The sequence below is a fragment of the Merops nubicus genome, unplaced genomic scaffold (genome assembly GCF_000691845.1).
Source record: "Merops nubicus isolate BGI_N331 unplaced genomic scaffold, ASM69184v1 scaffold8244, whole genome shotgun sequence".
NCBI lineage: Eukaryota > Metazoa > Chordata > Aves > Coraciiformes > Meropidae > Merops > Merops nubicus.
The window spans coordinates 25492-45699 of record NW_008604813.1 but is presented as its reverse complement, the minus strand read 5'-3'; the positions used below and the strand labels follow the sequence as shown (position 1 = coordinate 45699).

The window sequence follows — 20208 nt, the reverse complement described above, 5'->3', positions numbered from 1 at the left end:
ACTGACATATTTTCTGATGTCACACATATTTAAGTGTTTACATTGATTTTCTGCTGAATCTGTTGCTAAATCTTTTGTGTTTCCTTGGGCATGGTGGTGACTTAGGGCAAGAAAATTTGAACTCTGTGTTGGGGCAAACCATCTGGCCTTTTATGAAGGATTTTTCTACAGCCTAGGGCCCGTTCGTTAGCTCACAGAGATGGTACTTCTGTCCTATTTCCTATTATGTGTAGGAAGCATGTGAATGTCTGTAGTCATTGTATCTATCCGTAAAAGCTGTTTTCACCATTTTTCTATTCCATCTTGGCTGCAACTTGGTGATACTGGTTGTTTTATCCAGTACGGTGCCCACACAGGAAAGGACTGTAGAAAATCATTCCTCTGTTGCAGAGCTGAGTAGGGAATTAATGTAGCCATGGTGCATTAAGAGGACAGCAATAAGAAATAAAAGTTGGGAGGGAGTCATTTCAGATGATTTTATAGGAAAATAATATTCCCTGTGCTTATTTACAGAATATCCAAATACTTTTTTTCATTCCTTCATTAAGGTTGATCAGACCAATAGTCAGGCTGTGTAGCACGGAAACAACCTCTTATTTGTCAGGCTTGACCACCAACACATTCTTTAAGAATTCTCTTTTATAGAAGAAAGCTGACTTACTATATTTTTTTACCCTATATTTGGCATCTATTCCCTTACATGTTCTGATGGAAAATGTTGCACAATTCATGCATTTAGTTATGTTAACAGTATTTATAGTGAGTTACAGTACATTACACTAATGAAGAAGTTGAATTTTACATCTTTACCTAGCTATAAAATAAACTATTTTATACAAATGAAAAGTTGAAAGCTTGGGAAAATATTTTTCTTTCTCTCTGAAATTACACAGCATCTCAGCTTGAAACATATTTGCCGTAGGCCCCTTGTTCTTATGACTTGGAGTATTTTTAGAGATTGACTGGAGCGGAAAGAAATTAAACTTCATTTGGGTGACAATTTCCATCTCTTTAAAATACCTAAAGAGAAGAAAAGGAAAAGAAAAAAAATGTTATTCTAATTTTTAAAGTTCATATCAGTGAGCGTAGCTTTGGTTTATGTAAAAGAAAAATCCATGAAGAAACAAATATAAAAAGAAAAGAACTGGGAAAAAAAGAAATTAAGTGCCTAAAACATTCTGGAGGAAAGGAGGTTGAGGGGAAACACGAAAGAAGAGAGAGTGATTTGAAGAAGAGAAGAACAAACTGTAGGGAACACTGTTCTATTTTTGTTTATCAATGGTGTAAATATGATATTTAGATTTTCTTTTCATCATGGCAGGAGGGAAGAGGCAGTCACTCTTCCTGTGCATAGCACCACGTGGTCATCAGAGCACAAGCACTTCGTGGTGGTTCATGTTGAGTCTCTCTGCAGCATGGTCTGTAACTGAGCTGCGCGGAGCAGGGAGCGGCTGGCTCCTTGTGTAGCACTGTTGCCTTGGCTTCATCTGCAAGTTTGCTCATAATCAGCAGCTTTCATCTAAGGAGTCCCTTATTTTATAGCTAGATGCATGTGATCAAAATGTTATACCGCAGACTTGTGTTCATTGTGAGGAGTGGCTATGAGGACCATAGCTTTATACCTACCTTGCTTATGTTGACATTACCTTATTGAATAGTAGTAGTATTTTCATTTTATGAATAATTTCATTTTCATAGTGATTTGTTCTGTGTAACTAACTCCTTGTTCCCTCAGTTTAGGGTGCTCATGGGTTATTTATATACTTGTTTATTTTTTATGTGTTTATTGTTTAGATAGAATCTGTATTTCATATATACAATAGATACATTATACATCATATGTATATTTTTATTTATTTTTATTTACTTAAACCTCTACCAGCTGAACTCAAACTGGCAAAAGACAGTTAGATGCATGGCTGGCTTCAGTGTCCTTATTCCTAGCAGTCCCTTTTTGGTGTTTGTACGTTGAACAGTAGGCAAAAGAGTAAATGGAAAATACAGCGCTGTTCAGACTGCTGTTTTCCTCAGAACAAGCAACTTTGCTGTACAACTGCCCTTAAAATTTCAGGGTTGTTATTGGAGTGCATGGGTAGGGTAGGCAGATACCCTCTGGCTGGGGCTCCTTTCTGTATTTTGTTGTCCTCTGCTGTATTTGGAGTTTCAGGCAGTTCAGGACAGTCTGGATGGAGCAAGGAAAGGAGGAATGCCTGCAGATGGTATTCTTGTGCTAGTCGTGTAATAAAGATTTTCATCTGCAAATCAGAAGCACTTCTAAAATAATATTATTGTTCACATGGATGGTTTGCAGATGAGCAAAGTGCATCATGGTGCACATGGGATAATGTCATGTGGGTAGCTGTCACTTTGGGAAGAGTCTCCACTTTTGGTCTCTTCATATCATAACCTCACTTTCATGTTATACTGCTTTACAGGATGTTTAAATTGCAGACTAACTTTATTTGGCTCCACAATAAAGCTAAGTGAAAAGCACATTCAAAAATTTTGATCATTTTAATTACAGTGGCCATTCATGTTAAGAGAACAGTGTCTGTGTGATTCCACTGAAGTCAAAAGGATTTCTCTAGGGAAGAGTACAAGGCCATTTCAGGAGCGTGAAGAACTGCAGGTTGAGGAAAGCACCTGCTTTAAAATACTGTCCTGTTAATTCACTTGGGCTTGCCTGCTTGCTGGGATGAGTCACCCACATAAATCTGTCAAATCCTGTTTGTTATTTTTTTTTTCCTGTGTATTTATTTATGGGAACAGAACCTTCATCTCTTAATCTCTGCGTCATAGTCTTTAGGACATTACTACCGTATGATGAAACTGAATATTTTTATTGAATCTATTGTGTAGTGCCAGTAGACCTGAATAGGCGAAATGATATCGGAGAGAACATAAAAGGAGTTTCTTTTCTTTTTAGACGGGCAGAAGGGAGGTCGGTATTACCAGAAAACCAGCTTTGAACAGTGCTGATAAAGAAGAGGTTTAATGAGGCTGGGGCAGTTTGCGGAAAATTAGTCCGCATGAGGGTAATATTCCTTCAGGGAGCGTTGATAATGCCTGCAGGAATGTGGGGAGGGCGGATCGGATTCCGGCACAACTTTGCAAGCTTTCAGCTGCCGGCACGCGGTGCACCTGCGTGTCCCCGGCTCTGACCTCAGGGCTGCCTTGAACAGCTCTGGCATCTGGAAGTGCGAGGAAAGCGGGTTTTAAATTTTTGTGACAAAGCAGAAAAAAAGAAAAAAAAATCCATCTTTTTCTTGACGTTTGGAATGCCTTGTATTGTACAACTTTTTTAAGGGTGGTGGACACTGTTTTGGGGGTATGCTTTTTATTCACCTCGCCCCCACCCTTCCAAATAAAAAAAAAAAAAATTGGTTTGGGGTTGGATATTTTTGCTTTTAATTTTATTAAACTAGTCCCTGAAAGATCTCATAGAGATAATGTCCAAATAGCTGAAGAGTATTCAGTTAAAAAATCTGTTTAGTTGGCAAGACTTGAGAATATAATTTCATACTCTGTTGCTTATCTCAGTAAGAATGTTCTCCCCAGCAAGTGCAGATTCGGGCATGACAGCTTCAGCATTTATCTCACTCGCAGAGGTCTGGGATAGCATCTCATTTTCTAATTGTAGCAATGTAGAGATAAAATGTAAATACTGCTGTACAAGGATTGCCACTTCATAATGTTACATTCATAACCGGTATCTGCGGTAGTAACTTGCAAATTATAAGTGCATGTAATTTACATCACTTGGAATTAACTATTTTGTAATTATACTTTGATTTATATTTCTTTATCAGACATTGTGGAGTGGTTAAGCTATGCTGCTTATTAACTTCCATGTCAGTAATTTTGTGGAATAAAATTGCGCTTATTAAATGCACAGATTTTCCTTTTTGGAGTTTAAAAGTCACTCGCCTTGGCATCTGTAGCTTATTTCTTGCAATCTACTTAATTGAGTAGCGTCTCTGTTTATCTTAAAAGGCAGATAAATGGCTTTCAGAGCAGTGTTTATAGCTTAATAGTTCCTGAAATAAGAGTCAACATTATCTCCTACACTCTACCAGTCATAACTAATGATCCCTCTGCTTACACTGTTGAGAAGTCAGGAGACACTGAACTCTGCAGAGAGCAAGGGCCCTGTGCAGTGGGAGGATAGTTTGTACGTGATGGCGCCTAGTCGACAAGGCTTTCATGGCTTAGTAGTGTTAATTGGGAACCAAAATCTGTCCTCAGCCACCTCTAACCTCCTATCACTGCACTGTTCTTCTACAAATATGGATACAAACCCAAGGGTGAGTTGACGGCACATAGTGGTCTTGCTTCCCTCATAATTTAAAGTAAATAATATCAGTTTACTCTTACATTTAGTTCAGTTTTGCCCATCTGAGTACATTTTGCAACATAAAATCTCTACAGAAATTTGGGATATTTTAAATTTTCTGAACCTCACTGGCAGGCATCCTAACAGAGGCATTGTGTTGAGGGCGGAAAGAGAATGAGAAAAGAATTAGGCAGCTGGCAACAACTGTATTTTCTCCTAGGGCTTTTTTAATGAAATCGTAATGTATTAATGAAAGTAAGATGCCTTTTTTCTATTTTCCTGACAAGTCGCTTGGCTTGGTTCCTGAATGGAGAGTGGTAGGCTTTCCTTTGTAATAGGGTTAAGTGCATCCTTCAGGAAAAGGGAGGGGAAAGAAAGAAAGGAGGGAAGGAAAGGAGAAAGGGAAGGGAGCTATATTCTTATTACTTTGGGAACAAAGGTCCTTGTTTATTCATGAAATTTAAGTAATGCAGGGAGCAACAATGCCTCATGGTGTTAAACTATTCTTCTATACTTCTGTCAATTTGTCAATACGAACTTTTACCTGATACTTTTTAACTTGCAACAAGAGCATTTATTGGAAATTGCAGTAGTAGGTGTTTTGAGGTGAATATCGCCCTTGAAGAATTGCAGCCAGAACAATGTTCTGGTTTCAGATGGGCAACCCAGCACCCAGTTTTTGCTGGTTTTAGGTGAATTTTAGGTAGTGATACACAAAGCAGTCTCCATACCCAGTTCCTATGTCTCCACACCCAATTCCTATGTCTCTACAGCCATCTAGTCCACTGTTCTGAAAAGCTAATGAAATGTAAACATTTAGGTGGGTAACCAGTTGTAAAAGGAACCGTATATGAAAGCTGTTCCTACTTAAAAAAACTTGTATTGGTCTTGTTTATGCTCCACAGCTTCCATGTTTTTGATTGTTTTTCAGAGCTTTTACATTATCTTAAAAGCAGGTTTTGAACTTTGCATTGGCTGGAGAACAGCAAGCTGGTAGAGAGCATGGTCTGGGTAACACCATGTACACTGTACAAAGAAAGCAAGTTCAAAACACTACCTACAGTTCTGAAGATGTTTTTATTGGATGTTTCCTTGAATGGACTACAGGTAGAGACACAAGGTAGAATAAGCGGGGTGCCTGCAGAGGGAGAGCTGAAGAGGAGGAATGTGATGGCTGCCAGGAGCACCACTGGGCAGTTCAAGTGGTTTCTGGCCAGGCCATGTTACAAGATTGCACTGGGAGAAGATGGCATGGCGAGTGTCTTATTCATGTGGTACGCGTGGTCTTCTTAGCTCTCTGAAGTAGGGATGCAGCAAAAACAGACCAAACAGCATGGAGGAGGAAAAAATGAACCGTTGCCTCTGCTAGCATTAAATAGCATTAAAAAAGCATGTGTAAGGCTCCAAAAAAGCAAGCATTGACAAAGATGATATATGCTATTTATTGGAAATAAGAAAATGGAGGCAACTTTTTTATTTTTACGTTGATGCTGTATAAAGTCTCGTTTCTTATCTTTTCCTTTGTAGATCAAATCAAATATCCAGATAACTATCTTTGGTTATTACACTAGGAATCATAGTGGTTTCACTCAGCATACTGAAGAGTCAGCCCTTCTGTACAAAACCAGTTGAAAGTTCATATAGTTCCAGATTAGTTTTGAACATTTTCTCATAGGAATATAGCTCTTATTTCTCTGGAAATAATCCCATTGGTAAACAACAGCAGCAGTAAACCTTCCAGCAAGAAATTGGATATGTAGTTCTGAATGTGTAGATATGCCTTATTTTCATTATCAGTTTCCAAACATGGAATTAGATTAGGTGATGAAAGAGCAGAAATGGAAGTATCATTTTGTAGAGAAAAGCGTTTAAATACAAAATTCTGTGATCATGTTTGTATGCTCTGATGATCTGCAGTCACCATGACTGCAATATCTGCTGTTTACAGCTTAATATCAGAAAGAAAAATAGCTGATCCCTAACAGTAGCTATAGGTCATCTCTAACAGTTACATACTAGCATGCAAATGATAGATGTTATGTGCTACATGAAGGGCGTGTGATATATTAAGTGACTATGTTATCTAGAATAAATGTCAGTTACCAGATTACTTTTCCTTGCATTAAAGTTACAAGCTAACTAAATTATTTCAAGGATGTGAAATAATAATCTGTAGTGGGTTTTTTTGGTTTGTTTGTTTGTTAGTTTGTTTTGGTTTTTTAAAATAATATTAATTTGTTATGTATCTGTGTGGATTGAAATTACAGAGAATTTTTAGCAGTGGCTAGTCAAGTTGTAAGACTAATATCAGGATAGTTAGTTACTCTCAACTGTTAGTTCTGTACTTTGGAGTGAAATTCCTGCTATCTTTCCATTACAGTACCAAATTTTGCTGCTCTTTGTTTATAGTTTGTGTCAGGTTTCCTATCTTTTTTTTTTGTGACATGCTATGATAAACCAAATGTATCCTGGTAGCAACTTCATGACCTCTTTGGTGGCCCTTTTGCTGAAAAGAAATAAATTACAAATTGCTTGTTCTATGCCATCTCTTCTAACAGTCTGTTCTCTGTTGGCACTTTTTGTTTTGCCTATGAAGTAAACAAGAGCGAGCCTAAAAAACATTGAAACCTTCTTGTGCTTGCACTCATTGGAAAATACATATTGAGTTGGATAAATGAGAAGCAGGCTGCTTGATGTGTCCTGTATTGCAGGTAGACCACTTGAAAGGGAAGCGGGGAGCAGAAGGCTCCAGCTCGTGTGAGTTTCACCTACTGACCTTGGAAGCCACTATCAACCATCTGGAAACAGTTACAAATTCTGTATTGCTCAGAATCCTTATTTTATTTGCCATTCCAGGATTTTCTTTTTTTCTTCCACCTTTCTACTGTCATATCCTATGTAGCCTGAGTATTGCTTTGCTCCTGGCTGAAATAATGCCGTTTGCCAGCTTACAATCAAAGGGCCTCCAGAGAAGAACAGCTGACCTGTATTAGGCAGAGGCAGTCTGGACTCCATTTCTCTGCTGCTGAATAACACACCGCAGGTGCAGGATTACCCCAGCACACGGGGCTGTGTTTGCTTAGGGAAGCCCCATGAGCCACCCCTGCCTCCTCACATGACTCTCATCTTTGGGGAATCTGGCAGCCATAGAGCAAGCCTGCAGAAACCCAGTGTAAGTAGAAGGCTTAGGTTTATCAGCTCACAAAACACTTGTGCTTCCCCCCCAGTCCCCTTTTTCTTCTTGTTGTTGTGGTTTGTTTTTTTTTTTTGTGTGTGTGTGTGTTTTTTTTTTTTAAATTTTTATTTTTTTTTTAAGCCTGGTCTGAGCAGAACTCTGAAGAGACTGAAAAAAAACAAAACAAAACAAACCCTAAAACACTGAAGTTCAGTGGTTTTGCTTAAGGGTCAAAAGGGAAATGTGTGAATGAAAAAAAAAAGCATCGTTGGCGAGATGCGGAGTTGTCCCGTGGGGAGCTGGCTGCTCGTGATGCACGTTGTCTTGGGTCTGAAGCTCCAGTTCTTGCAGGGGGGGGACACATACTGGAGATTTCTTATTCATTCACTTAGACTGTGGATCAGAGCTTGTATGGTGTCGGGAGTCTGCTGCAAACCTTTAGGTGCACTTTGGTTAGTTTAATTTTAAGGAGAGAGCTGGTAAATTTATGGAGAAAATACTGCAGAGAAGAGATTTCCTGTTCATTTTTGAGGAGTGAGAAAATGAGAAATAAAAAATATTTTTTTTAGAAGACCTGGTAATTGGCACTCAGCTTGACAATGAATTTAAAAGGACGTTTCTCTTTTTCTCCTTTTATATTAATCTTTGGGTTTGAAATTGATCTTAAAATAAATGTTTTGGCAAAGATAGACCAATTTTGACACCAGGTTTGCATTTTGAGGATGAATGATAAGAGCTAGGACTTGTTCTAGCCTTAGCAATAGATGCCTTTCTGCCTAATTTTGAAGGCACTTTAGCAATATATATAGTGCATGTATATGTCAATAATGCTTAATAAAATGCTGCATCTGTCCTATATGTTTTATTTACTAGTTAATAGGAAAACCAAGTAATAAAAACAAATGTACATTCTCTTCTAAAAGTTTTCATCACTGTTCATATATGGATCAGTGGTGAAAAAAAACGTTTTGCATTTGAAGAGAGTTGTTTCATGCTCTGTAGAGAAAGTCTAAAGAGAGAAAGGTGGTCATGCAGCTCTTCAAAACTTTTGGTCCATGAGAAAAGCACCTGGGATACAAATTTTAAGGGTGTCTGCAATTCAGTTTTCTTTCTTAGACATCTAGCTGCTTTATGAAGTGCATTTATGAAGATGTAGCTATATCACATTAGAAAAAAAAAAGCAAGCAAACCCAGTGGGACTGATGGATGATTCCTTCTCTTCTGGAGATTGGGGTGGGTGGGCGAGCGTGGCAGCTTGCCAGTGGGGACCAATTGATGGTTTGGTGGCAGTGTCACTGGGCGTGGGTGGCATGGGCCTCCTTCCTGCCCAGACACAAGCCCAGCAGATGTTCTGAAGTGTTCAGACAGGGAAATGCTTTTAGGCTTCTTGAACACTTCAGGAAAACCATAGCGCTTATGTCTGCAGTCAGAATTGATTATTGGTGTTCCATGCATGCAATTAATTTTGGTTTGCAATAGAAGTGCTTTCCTCCCACTTTAAATGGATTTATTTGTTTTCTGTCAAAATTAATAAGTCAATGGCACTTTCTGTTGCATTTGGCCACGTTTACAGAAGATAAGATTTGTGCCTCTGTCCTCCTTTGTGAACACAAAGATCTTCTTCATCGTGTACGATTTCTATGCATGCAGTTCAAGCCTGTGTGGTGAGGCCAACAGTAGTGGCAGTCAGTTCAATTCAGTCCCTGCCTTGGCAGCTGAATAGAGCATAAATTTATACTGTCACTTGTTCAGTTACTTAAAACACTGCTTGGACTGGTGACCTGGCAGAGTGACATTTGCCTTCTGGAAAAAAAATGCTGGCAGATCATTGGGGGCTTCATTCAGCAACAGTTTGTTGCTGAGTGTGTCGTAAACGTGTGGGATTTAGGGATGCCGATAGCATCCACACATGAAAAATTATCAAAATATACTAGTGATTTTTTCAGACACTGAATAATCTGTCCTGGGAGATAGGCACTTGAGGAAAAGTGTGGAGAGGAGCTGGTAGGAAGCATCATTTTCCTCATGATTTGGGAAGAATCTGTGGTAAGCTAATCAATAAACTAAGTTTAATGGAAATTCTGTAGCTATAGCCGCATAATTTTTTTAAAAACAAAAAAACCAAACAAACCCAACAACAAAACCAGCTTTTAAAATATAGCATGCTTGTGCCATAATATAGCTATATGATGGTTTTGTTTCTGTGAATGTCTACATTGTTTAATTTATTCTTATGACAAGTCAGAGGGAACAACTCCAATGTAGGACTGAGACAGGAGTTAATGATTTATGAAGTAGGTTGCTCTTTAGCCTGAGCTTGGAATTTGTCACATCTACTCATGAACAGCCAAATACAGTCAATCAGAAGGGCACTAGCACCACTAAATAATGTTAGAACCGTCTTCTGCAAGCATGGCATGTGCACATGCTAATTATATTTTAATATACAGGTGCGGTCTTTGATGTTGATGTAAGAATAGCAAGCTGATATTTTGATTTTCCAGGCACTGTTTTTGTCTTGACTACTGGCATGGTTCTCTTTTGTTTCTTCTCATTGGAAAAGGAGACAGGAGTGACAATGATTTATTAAACATATCTAAGAGAGTCACAGCGTCAAAGCTATTGCTGTTTCTTCTAAGTGCCATTGTCTAAATTCCTCAATCTAAATATCATCTGAAATGATGAGTAAAAATCTAGAGGTTGCCCATTGTGATCTTTGATGTGATCTTTTGATCAGATAGCAAAGCATAATGGTATCACAGTGCATTGCTTCCTGTGTGTACTCCCCCCCCATTAGTGTTCAGGAGAGTTTGCAAGATTGCTTGTAGTAAAGTTTGCATAATCTCCTGATGGTGGCATTTGGTGTTGCTGCTTGGAACTGCAAGGGTATGTGGGGATTTGAAGCTTAAAAGCAGAAATAGCTAGCTTTGGATGTCAATAGCAATTTTCCCATCTTTCTCTCAAAAAAAAAAATTTCAAAATGAAGAGTGTAGCACAGACTCTGCTGTTTGTAGCTTCATATCCAGGCTGCTTGTTTCACATCTTTGTACCTGAGCTTCCATTTCCTTTTTTTGATCAGGTGATGCTCATTGTTGGGAGATATGGTTTTGCAGCTGGCATAGTTTCACAAGTTTCGATTACATTTAGCTAGACATTTTCCCAAGATGGTGTTGAGGAAGAGATGAAAAAGCTCAGATACATAAATGTGATGAGAGAGAAAAATAACCTCTTTCAAAGAAATGGTTTCAGCACACTGAAATAGTTGTTTTCTGAGGTAAGGAATATTATAAGTTTGATGAAGACGTGAGACTATCCTTTGATGTGCCTTTGTACACTCTGCATATTCAGTAGCTTATTTTCTACCTGAAGCTATACTGTAAAGTAAATGAACCTCACTCAGTATGAGCCAAGTTGCTAAATGAAGCAATATATAAAGTAATGTCACCATGGAAAATTTAGGTTTCTATATATTGTCTTGCAAAGCTAGGCTAGTATGCTTTTGAAATAAATATCCCTTTCTAATTATTTTGTGGTACCTTAAATACTAACACTTGGGGGAGATCAGAAGAGGTCTGATGTAGCTGCACCTGCATCTCCTGGTGTTTTTCAAGTGATGCTCTCTCTTCACTCAAAATCCTGCTGGAGATGAAGTCAGAAGAGTCAGTCATGCTCCAGATCAGACCTTGGTCTCACCTTAGTATTCCTGAAAAATTTGCATTCTCACTGTTCCAGTTTTATTACCTGTTATCCTCATACATATATCAAACAGTAGTGCTTTCACACAAATGTTTGCAAAATATTTGTTCATTTTGAATTGTACAAGAACACTCAACTGAGAAAAGAATAGGGGTAGCTCAAACACATTTTACCTTTGCTCTTGAAATGAGATTAGAAATAAAGAAAATATGTTGATATTTTTATGGCAATTATGTAAAATACCTTTTCATTAATCTTTGTAAATACTAAAAACTTACATACATTGGAAAAGCTTTTATTTGTCATGTAACATTTATAGATGGAACCAAAGGTTTGTAGAATTAATAAAGAGATTCAACAGAGTTGGGGAAGTTACGGTGGATAGGGGTAGACTTTACTGAGTTTAGGCTGACAGGGTAAAATGTACTCAATTTGCACAATTGTATGCACTTTCCTTTGGAAATTTTAAAGAAGTCTTTCTTTTTTCCTTCCCTGTTCGTTCCCTGTTCACACTCCATCTCATACTATGAAAAATGTGTAAACCTGTTTAGGTTTAGGTTAGATATTAGGAAAAACTTCTACACCAAAAAGGGTTATCGGGACTGAAACAAGCTTCCCAGGGAAGTGGTTGGATCAGCATCCCTGGATGCATTTAAAAGCTGTCTATATTGGGTGCTCAGGGATATGGTGTAGAAGTGGCCTGGTAGAGTTAGATAATGGTTGGACTCGATGAACTTAAAAGTCCTTTCCAACCATGGCGATTCTGTGATTCTATTCTTATTTTCTTCTAAATGAAAAATATGTCAAAAATCAAATGTGGATTGCTGAAATAAGAGGAAAAGAGGAAAAAGTAACACTCAATCAAACTGTGATGTAATGATGAACTGCAAATTATATGTGCATTTTCCATGGGTGGTGACATCAAAGAAGCCTTCATGCTTTATGTTGCGAGTAGTATAGTAGGAGTATTAGTTTGAAGGGTCTTATCTTGGTGGCATTGTCACAGCTTGTTACATTCCATGCTGAACTAAACTAATTTAGCTAATAAGGTCATGTGTGGTTAAGATGGTTTAAACAGACATTTTGGAGAAGGGTGCTTAACCTTTTCCAACCAAATGAAAAAGCAATTTCTGAAAAAAATACCTTATTTAATATAGCGCTGTATGTGTGTAGCTATATTGGCACTCAGTAGTGATTCTATGAATATGGACAGAAACAGTTTAAGAAAACTACCTTGACAGATGGTTTAATTTACATCAGATTACAAACATCATTTGTATCATGAAGAGAAGCAAAACCACCCCAAATTTTGAAACGTCCAGCTGAGCAATGTATAATATAGTCTACATACTTTGGTGTACAGGAAGCCCAGCATAAGTGGGAAATGAAGCAGATCATACATGGTAAGCCAAACAATACTACAGGTTTTTTAGTATGCCAATTTATTACAGTGGATATATAATACCAGGCTAGAGCTACTTTCAAACACCATGTGATACCAGCCTCAGTTTGGGCTCACTAGCACAATACAGCCACACACTGAAATGGAAAACACATTGTTTTCATTTTTCTGGTGGTTTTATGCCAGATTTTGTTCATTGTGGTTTTGGATCAAAAATATGCAGGTCTTGGCATCTGACCTTTCCTTGAGTTTTATGGCAGCCTTGAATATCCAGCAAAGAGAAACTGTCTTGATCCATTTTTCTTTCTCTGTTACACGATTGTCACCAATAAAAAGTGTTTTACTGTTACCTCTTGACTATTTTACACAGTTGATCAGGCTGTGTTAAGAGGTGTAATTTATTTCAACTTCTTTAACTGCACTGTGTTTTCATTGCTGACTATTTGCCAAAAAATATCCCATGGAAATTCTTTTATCTGATGACTGTAAAGTACCGTGAGATGGCAGTTAGTTATTTCCCTTTCTCTTAAAACAATTGTGTTGATGGTGTAACCCTGGCCTAGTAGGAAGTCATCAGACTGTATTTTATGATATAGCATAGGAAACTGTAGTGGAGTGTTGCATGATAGTTTTGTATTTTAATAAAAGTATTATTTGAGGAAAAGTGCATTGACTGTGTAGGCTAGTGCAGGGTATAGATGAGATAAGCTTGGAGCTTAAAATTTCCATCCAACGGTTTAATCAAGCTGGCTGATTTTCTTTTGAGGTTTGGGTGTGGGTGTTTTTTTATTTGTTTGTTTGTTTGTTTTTTTAAATATAATTACTGTTCAGACACTTGTGCAGGGCAGCAGTTGAAACAACCATTCCATGATGTTCAGAACTTCCTAGGTATGTTTCTTCTCTGAAGGAGCAAGCATTGCTACCTGTCAGTGGGTGCTGTTGCTAGCCAAATGTTGTTGCAGGCCTAGGAGAACGTGAATGGATGGTACTGCATTAATCTGAGGCTTAATTAATTAATTAATCTGTGCAGAAAGAGGAGTGAGCACAGTGCTCGATTTTTTTTCTTAACAGAGCTGGTTGTAGCCCTTAGCATCTGTTTTGGGAATGAGCAAGTCTGACTTGCTCCTGAAACATCCATGCAAGGTCATGGAAGATCTGCTTTGTCACTGCATAGAGAGCACATGAATCACACAGCTGTGGCACAGAAATCATTGTGCTAAGATAATTATTGCTAATTATTCATCCTCTGTGAACAGGATGGCTTAAGATTTGAACTATGGAGTAACAGAATACAGAGCTTTTCACCTCCTGTATTACTGGACTTGTTGAATCAGAACAGTGCCCAAAAGTCATTACCATCTGATGGCTGTGGGCTGGTGTGAAATGAGTTATTGGGCTTTATCCAGATTCTAGTGAAGAAATTACTGTCCAAATCACATAGCTGTGGCCACAGTTGGCAGAGGCTGGAGGGCTTATTGGCAACCAGGGCAAAGAGCTTCAGGACTGAATCTACACTAAGAGAGGAACTCTCTAGATCAAATATTTTACACCTACATGAGTCAATGCAAAGCTTAAACCAGTGATTTTCCTTTTGTGTGTGAGGTACTGTCTACAAACCTGTCAAACCAACATTAGACAGCATTATTTGAAAGCAAGATAGAATTCATCCTCATGGTAACTACACTGTGATTGTGGAGTGGGGATCTGTGATCACTTTGCTGTTGTTTAAAAAAAAAGCAAAACAAACTGGGAAACAGTGAAATCAGAGTTGCCACATGAGAAAGTATTTAGATGCAAAAGCTTAGTGCTCATAAGCTACCGTGAAGTCTAGGAGGGATGAGAAGCAAAATGGAAGAATATATCTTAGAGGGATTATTTATTGGCATGGAGGTCAGTAGGGATTTAGACTAGACATTAGTCATTCTCCTGGTCATCCAGGATAAGGCATTAATTTTACAGCACTTCATTTTCCTCGCTTTCCTTCTCCTGGCTTCAGGATCTTTGTAGATAAAGCCTTCTGTAAAGGAGCTCAGGTGAAGCAAAGCATGTAGAGTGAGATACACTAGCACATTTGGGAAAAAAAAACAGTAGCAGGCCGCTTCTGGGTACACAGTCTCCATTCTCAGATTGAGATTGATTACAGAAGATCCGTGTCCTAGAGAGAAAAGTATTCCTCAGGAGCAGTACTCCAAAGAGACAAAAGCCCTGCTGGCTACCTGCCTGTCCTTGTGGTGGGAGGTGCTTTGTACGTGCTGGTGAATTTTAGTGAAAAAAGAGCAATAAACTGGAAATGTCAACTAAATTTCGTGGAGGTTATACTAGTCTGATGGTGACCCTCAGGCTCTCAACTGTTTTAATTCCCTGATGCAGTCAGTAAGTTTTTAATCAGACTGCAATTACCTTATTTCTGATACAGCTGTTTTTCTGCAGTTGTCCCAAGCTGCACTCGATTCACCAGGGACTGAAAGCTGGGCATAAGTACACTGCAGCAGAACAGGCTACAGCAGAGAAGGAGCCAAATTTAAATAGCCTGAATTTCCTTGCTTTCATGGCACTTGGACATAGCTCCTTGGGAGAGCCTTCAAAAACCAGAGTGCTTCTAATCCCTAGACAGAGCCAGGGCTGCATGACCAGCATGTGCTTATTACAGCACAGCAGCAAATGCAAGAGGAATACGCTGTTAACCGTCCCAAACTGTGCATTTCACACCTGAAGTCAGGAGGAACTTGTTGCCAAACTGGAAAGATCTTGTGGGTTTCTTCCTACGTGTTGCATTTTGGGGAAGGGACTGCTGAAAATGTCTCTGCTCTGAAGTTAAGATGATGTAGAAGTGAAAAGACCTTGTTGAAACTGAACTCTGAATGGGAAAAGAGTTCTTACATGTTCCACAGTCATCTACTGGGTGAGACATCTGAATTTCAGAGGCAAAACATCTTTTTAGCTAGCAGCCAGGAATTTAAGGCATGAAAGGAACGATCTAGTAGGGTAAGTATAGTTTTTCTTTTTAGAATATAGAAAAGGGCCTGATTGAAAGAATCTTATTCCTCCCTCTTAATTTATTTTGATTTAATGTATTCAACGCTAAACTGTAATGATTTTAGACGAGTTTTGGCCCTGGACATGAGCTGAAAGCAAAGTCATAGGCTACATCCCTTCTTGCAAAGTGTAAATTTGAATGCCAGCCTGTTTGTCCTAAGTTTTCTAAAAACTAAACTTCATCTTTAAATAGCCACCTGTGACGCTTTGATGGTACTTCAGATTTCTGATCCTAATGAAGCAGCTCCCGCTTGTCTTCTTTTAACTAAGACTGCAGCCACGTGTGGGGATGTGCACTGTTGCTGTGTATGGCAAGTTCTGCAGAAGCTGGTCATGAGCACGTCCCTGATGAGTAATGGGCATAGATTGCCTGCCTTGTACATTTGCTGGAAAAAGAAATAACCTACAGTTGTATGTGTTATGAGGAAGGTATTTAATTGTCTATATTTAAACTTTTTTAGGCACATTCAGATACATAATTAAAGCTTTCCTCTTTTGTACTAAATGTAAAATGCTTTTGTTTTTGCATTCCTTGCTGAGGAAAGATCCCTGATGAAACTATAGCTTCTAGGAAGAGCCATGGAAGTAATACACAGAGGAAACTATTTCACTCAGTTGATTCATGAGGTTGAAGTCTGAAAGTCCTTGCTGTGAACATTAGTAGTTGAATATTCCCCATTCAATGGTAACAAAGTAATACAGACAAAAATTGATGATTGAAAGAGCATTTACTTAATCTCTAATCCTGTGACCCAGGAAGCAAACATCTGTTGATACTAATTTGTTGTACACAGGCTGCATTTTAAAATACCATAATTATATTATGAGGAAAAACGACAGTGTATTTTTTCTTAATTTAAGCACCTACTACATCTTAACATACAGCTATGAGTATCTCTTAGTGTACAGAGGCACAAAGCATCTTGAGTGAACTAATCCATTTAGTTCTGATTTTGCCAGATGTTCCTAAAACAAATATGAGATTTCAGCATCCAGCTGTGTCACAAACCTGGTATCTCGATATGCTGGGCACAAGAGTTACAAGCCTATAGTTTGTATGTTTTGTAACTAGTTTTCTGGGTTGACTTTAAGAAAAGGTGAGCTAATGAAAATCCCAGTTGGTTTCAGTGGAATACATAGGTACTGAACAACAATCAAGCCATCTAAGTTTTGTATTCCGTAGGTTTTATAGCCTGATATGGTGAATGAACACTTCTCTAAATGTGCGAACCCCCATTTTTCCCAGAGCTAACAGGTTTCAGCTTTTCCCTTCCTTGCTAACCGCATCTGGAGTATTGTGTCCAGTTCTGGGCCCCTCAGTTCAAGAAGGACAGGGAGCTGCTGGAGAGAGTCCAGCGTAGGGCTACAAAGATGATTAGGGGAGTGGAGCATCTCCCTTACGAGGAAAGGCTGAGGGAGCTGGGTCTCTTTAGCCTGGAGAAAAGGAGACTGAGGGGTGACCTCATCAATGTTTACAAATATGTAAGGGGTGAGTGTCAGGAAGATGGAATTAAGCTTTTTTCAGTGATGACCTGTGATAGGACAAGGGGTAATGGGTGCAACTTGGACCATAGGAGGTTCAAGGTGAATGTCAGGAAAAATGTTTTCACTGTGAGGGTGACAGAGCACTGGAACAGGCTGCCCAGAGAGGTTGTGGAGTCTCCTTCACTGGAGTCATTCAAAACCTGCCTGGACGCCTTCCTGTGTGATGTACTCTAGGTGACCCTGCTCTGGCAGGGGAGTTGGACTAGATGATCTTTTGAGGTCCCTTCCAACCCCTATGATTCTATGATTCTATGATAAGCTCACGTGCCTCATGTTACACTAAAGAAAACTAAGGCCTGTCTGCCGGTTGTTGCCAGTGCCTGTCCGTTTGCAGGGCTGTCCTCCCAGAGCTGGCACAGGAGAGGAGGGGTGTGCAGCTGGGAGGGATGACATGCACACTGGTGCTCGGGGCACTGGCTGGTCCTGTGCACCCAGGAGCACAGGCTGGACTTCCTGGTTCTCCCAGTTGCACGGGTGGGTTTAGTCCTGCTCTTCCTCCAGCCTTTCACTGGTTTGTGACCTTTCAGCCTGTTCCCTCCTCGGTTGTTGCTTGTCATCCAAGCCTGGAAGTGTAGCTGCTTGTTCCCATTGCCTCTGCCTGTTTGCCCACTCCTCTCTGTGGGGAGCTGAAAATGATACAGTTTTCTATTAGCACCACAATATATCAGTCCTGATGATGGAGATTTAGGGAAGATTTTAATTAGATTCAAAAGTAGCAGTTCAAGAGCAAATCAAAATGATAATAATGCCAACTGTTTCTAAAGACTTGACAGTAAATCAAGGATTTCAAGCCTGCTCTTCAGATACTCTGTTGGAGATAGCTGTACATAAATGACCCTTCGGTAAGATTACTTATAGGGAAGCAAAAAAAAAACTGATAAACTGCCAGTTGAAGCTTCTCATACTGATCTTATTTTTTGTCGTTGAGGCTTAAAATACTTACAAGCACTGAAAGCTGGTATTTATGAGTAAATCTAGGGGGAATGTCACTTAAACAGCTCCTAGCCCATCACCAAAATCTCCGTGTATACTCCACCAGCTCCATGGAGATTCAGTACTCTGGTATTTTTAGAAGTAAACACCTCTGTATATTTCAGCATTGTTCTTTCTAAAACATATTATTTCCTTTTACTATATTTATAGTTGGTTGGGTTTTTTTTTTAATATAAATGAACTATTTTTTTCTTGCTTTCCAAGTAGCACGTATGTAATTCAGTGACAGAGAGTGCTGTTGAACTTGAAAGCACATCACTTTCTCTTAAATCTTCATTGAGTTGTATGCTCATGTTCTGCTTTGCCTGGAGTACTGTAAATCCCACTCATTTTTACAGGGTTTAGTGGATGTAGGTATGTGCCAAGTAGAGAGACAAAGAAAGCACAAAGGTGTAACCAAGGATTTGACCTACATAATGCAACAGGAGAAAAGCTGTATTCTCCAATCTGAAAAACACAACATGTCTCTTTGGCAGCAGCAGGACTTGAACATCAGCACTTTTGAGCTAATGCCACTGAGGCCCAGTAAGCCTCAAAGAAAGCCACTACAGAAAACTGCTCTGCAGTGCTTGGCTCAAATAACTTTCTCAGATTTTGATGGATAGAAATAGTTTAAAGACTCCATTCCAGGTTTTGGAATCCAGTCTAGAACTGATTTTTAAAAACTTTTTTCCCTTTATATTTATAGCAAATTTTCTAGACAACATGCCCTTGCGAAGTTCTGGCAAGTTGAGCATGGAGACCAGAAAAGACGACGGTGAGAGCACGGCACCTGCCCCTCCACAGAAGAAGTTGTCCTGTCAGTGCCACCATCACTGTCCTGAGGACTCAGTCAACAGCACCTGCAGGTTTGTGGGATAGATATTCAGTGGTGAAACATGAGAATATCTGTTTGTGGTGGCTCAGCAGCCTCAAGTTTGGTGTTGTGTTTTCTAAGCAGTAATGTGTACTTGAGTTGTTTATACAATGTGTCTAAAAATCAGCAGTAATTTTTGTCTAGATACCAGCTACATTCTTACATTTTCATGTTAGGGTGTACACATCTTTACAGTTTTAGATAATACCTGTATTAATTCATTGCACATTTAATATTCTGAAGGTAGGAGTTTGTTTTTACAGGTGCATGTGGTTAAGGAGGAAAATTAATGAAGATACATTGAAATGTCAGTAAATACTTAGAATTTTATAACCACTCCCTGTGGAGCACCATTTATAAGAACTCTGCTCTTGGTGTCTTTGCAATAGCTGAGCTATCTTTTGTAGGTCCTCAGGGCTTTGGGTTTTCTCTTGCTCCCTGGCTAAAATCATAGAATCATAGAATGTTTGGGTTGGAAGTGACCTCCAAAGGTCACCTAGTTCAACCCCCCCACCACAAGCAGGGACATCTCAAACCTAGATCAAGCTACTGAGAGCCTCATCAAGCCTGACCTTGTTTGTCCCCAGGGGTGGGGCCTCCACCACCTCTCTGAGCAACCTGTTCCAGTGATCCATCACCTTCATATTGAAGAACTTTTTCCTAATGTCTAACCTAAATCTCCCCTTTTCTAGCTTAAAGCCATTATCCCTTGTCCTGTTTGTAGTTTGTCACTACAAACCCTTGTGAACAGACCCTCTCCTGCTTTCTTGTAGGCACCTTTCAGGTACTGGAAGGTTGCTATAAGGTCCCCCTGGAGCCTCCTCTTCTCCAGGCTGAACAACCTCAACTCCCTCAGCCTGTCTCCATAGGAGAGGAGCTCCAGCCCTCTGATCATTTTTGTGGCTCTCTGCTGCACACACTCCAACAGCTCCACGTCCTTCTTGTGCTGGGGGCTCCAGAGCTGGACACAGCACTCCAGGTGAGGTCTCACCAGGGCAGAGTAGAGGGGCAGGATCACCTCTCTCCATCTGCTGGCCATGCTCCTTTTGATGTAGCCCAGGATTCCACTGGCCTTCTGGGCTGCTGCAGCACATTGGTGGCTCATGTCCAGCTTCTCATTTACTAGTACCCTCAAGTCTTTCTCCAGTGGACTGCTTTCTAACATGTCCTCT

At 39.5% G+C, this 20208-nt stretch overlaps 1 protein-coding gene across 1 annotated transcript in view; it reads left to right on the top strand.

Annotated features, from left to right (window-relative positions):
* Window positions 1–18876: 18876 nt before the first annotated feature.
* BMPR1B (bone morphogenetic protein receptor, type IB) overlaps window positions 18877–20208 on the top strand; it is a 25418-nt gene continuing 24086 nt past the window's right edge. Inside the window, exon 1 of the mRNA XM_008939134.1 lies at window positions 18877–19028. Coding sequence (XP_008937382.1) covers window positions 18886–19028 — 143 coding nt within the window. The 5' untranslated portion in view covers window positions 18877–18885. The remainder of the gene's footprint in view (window positions 19029–20208) is intronic.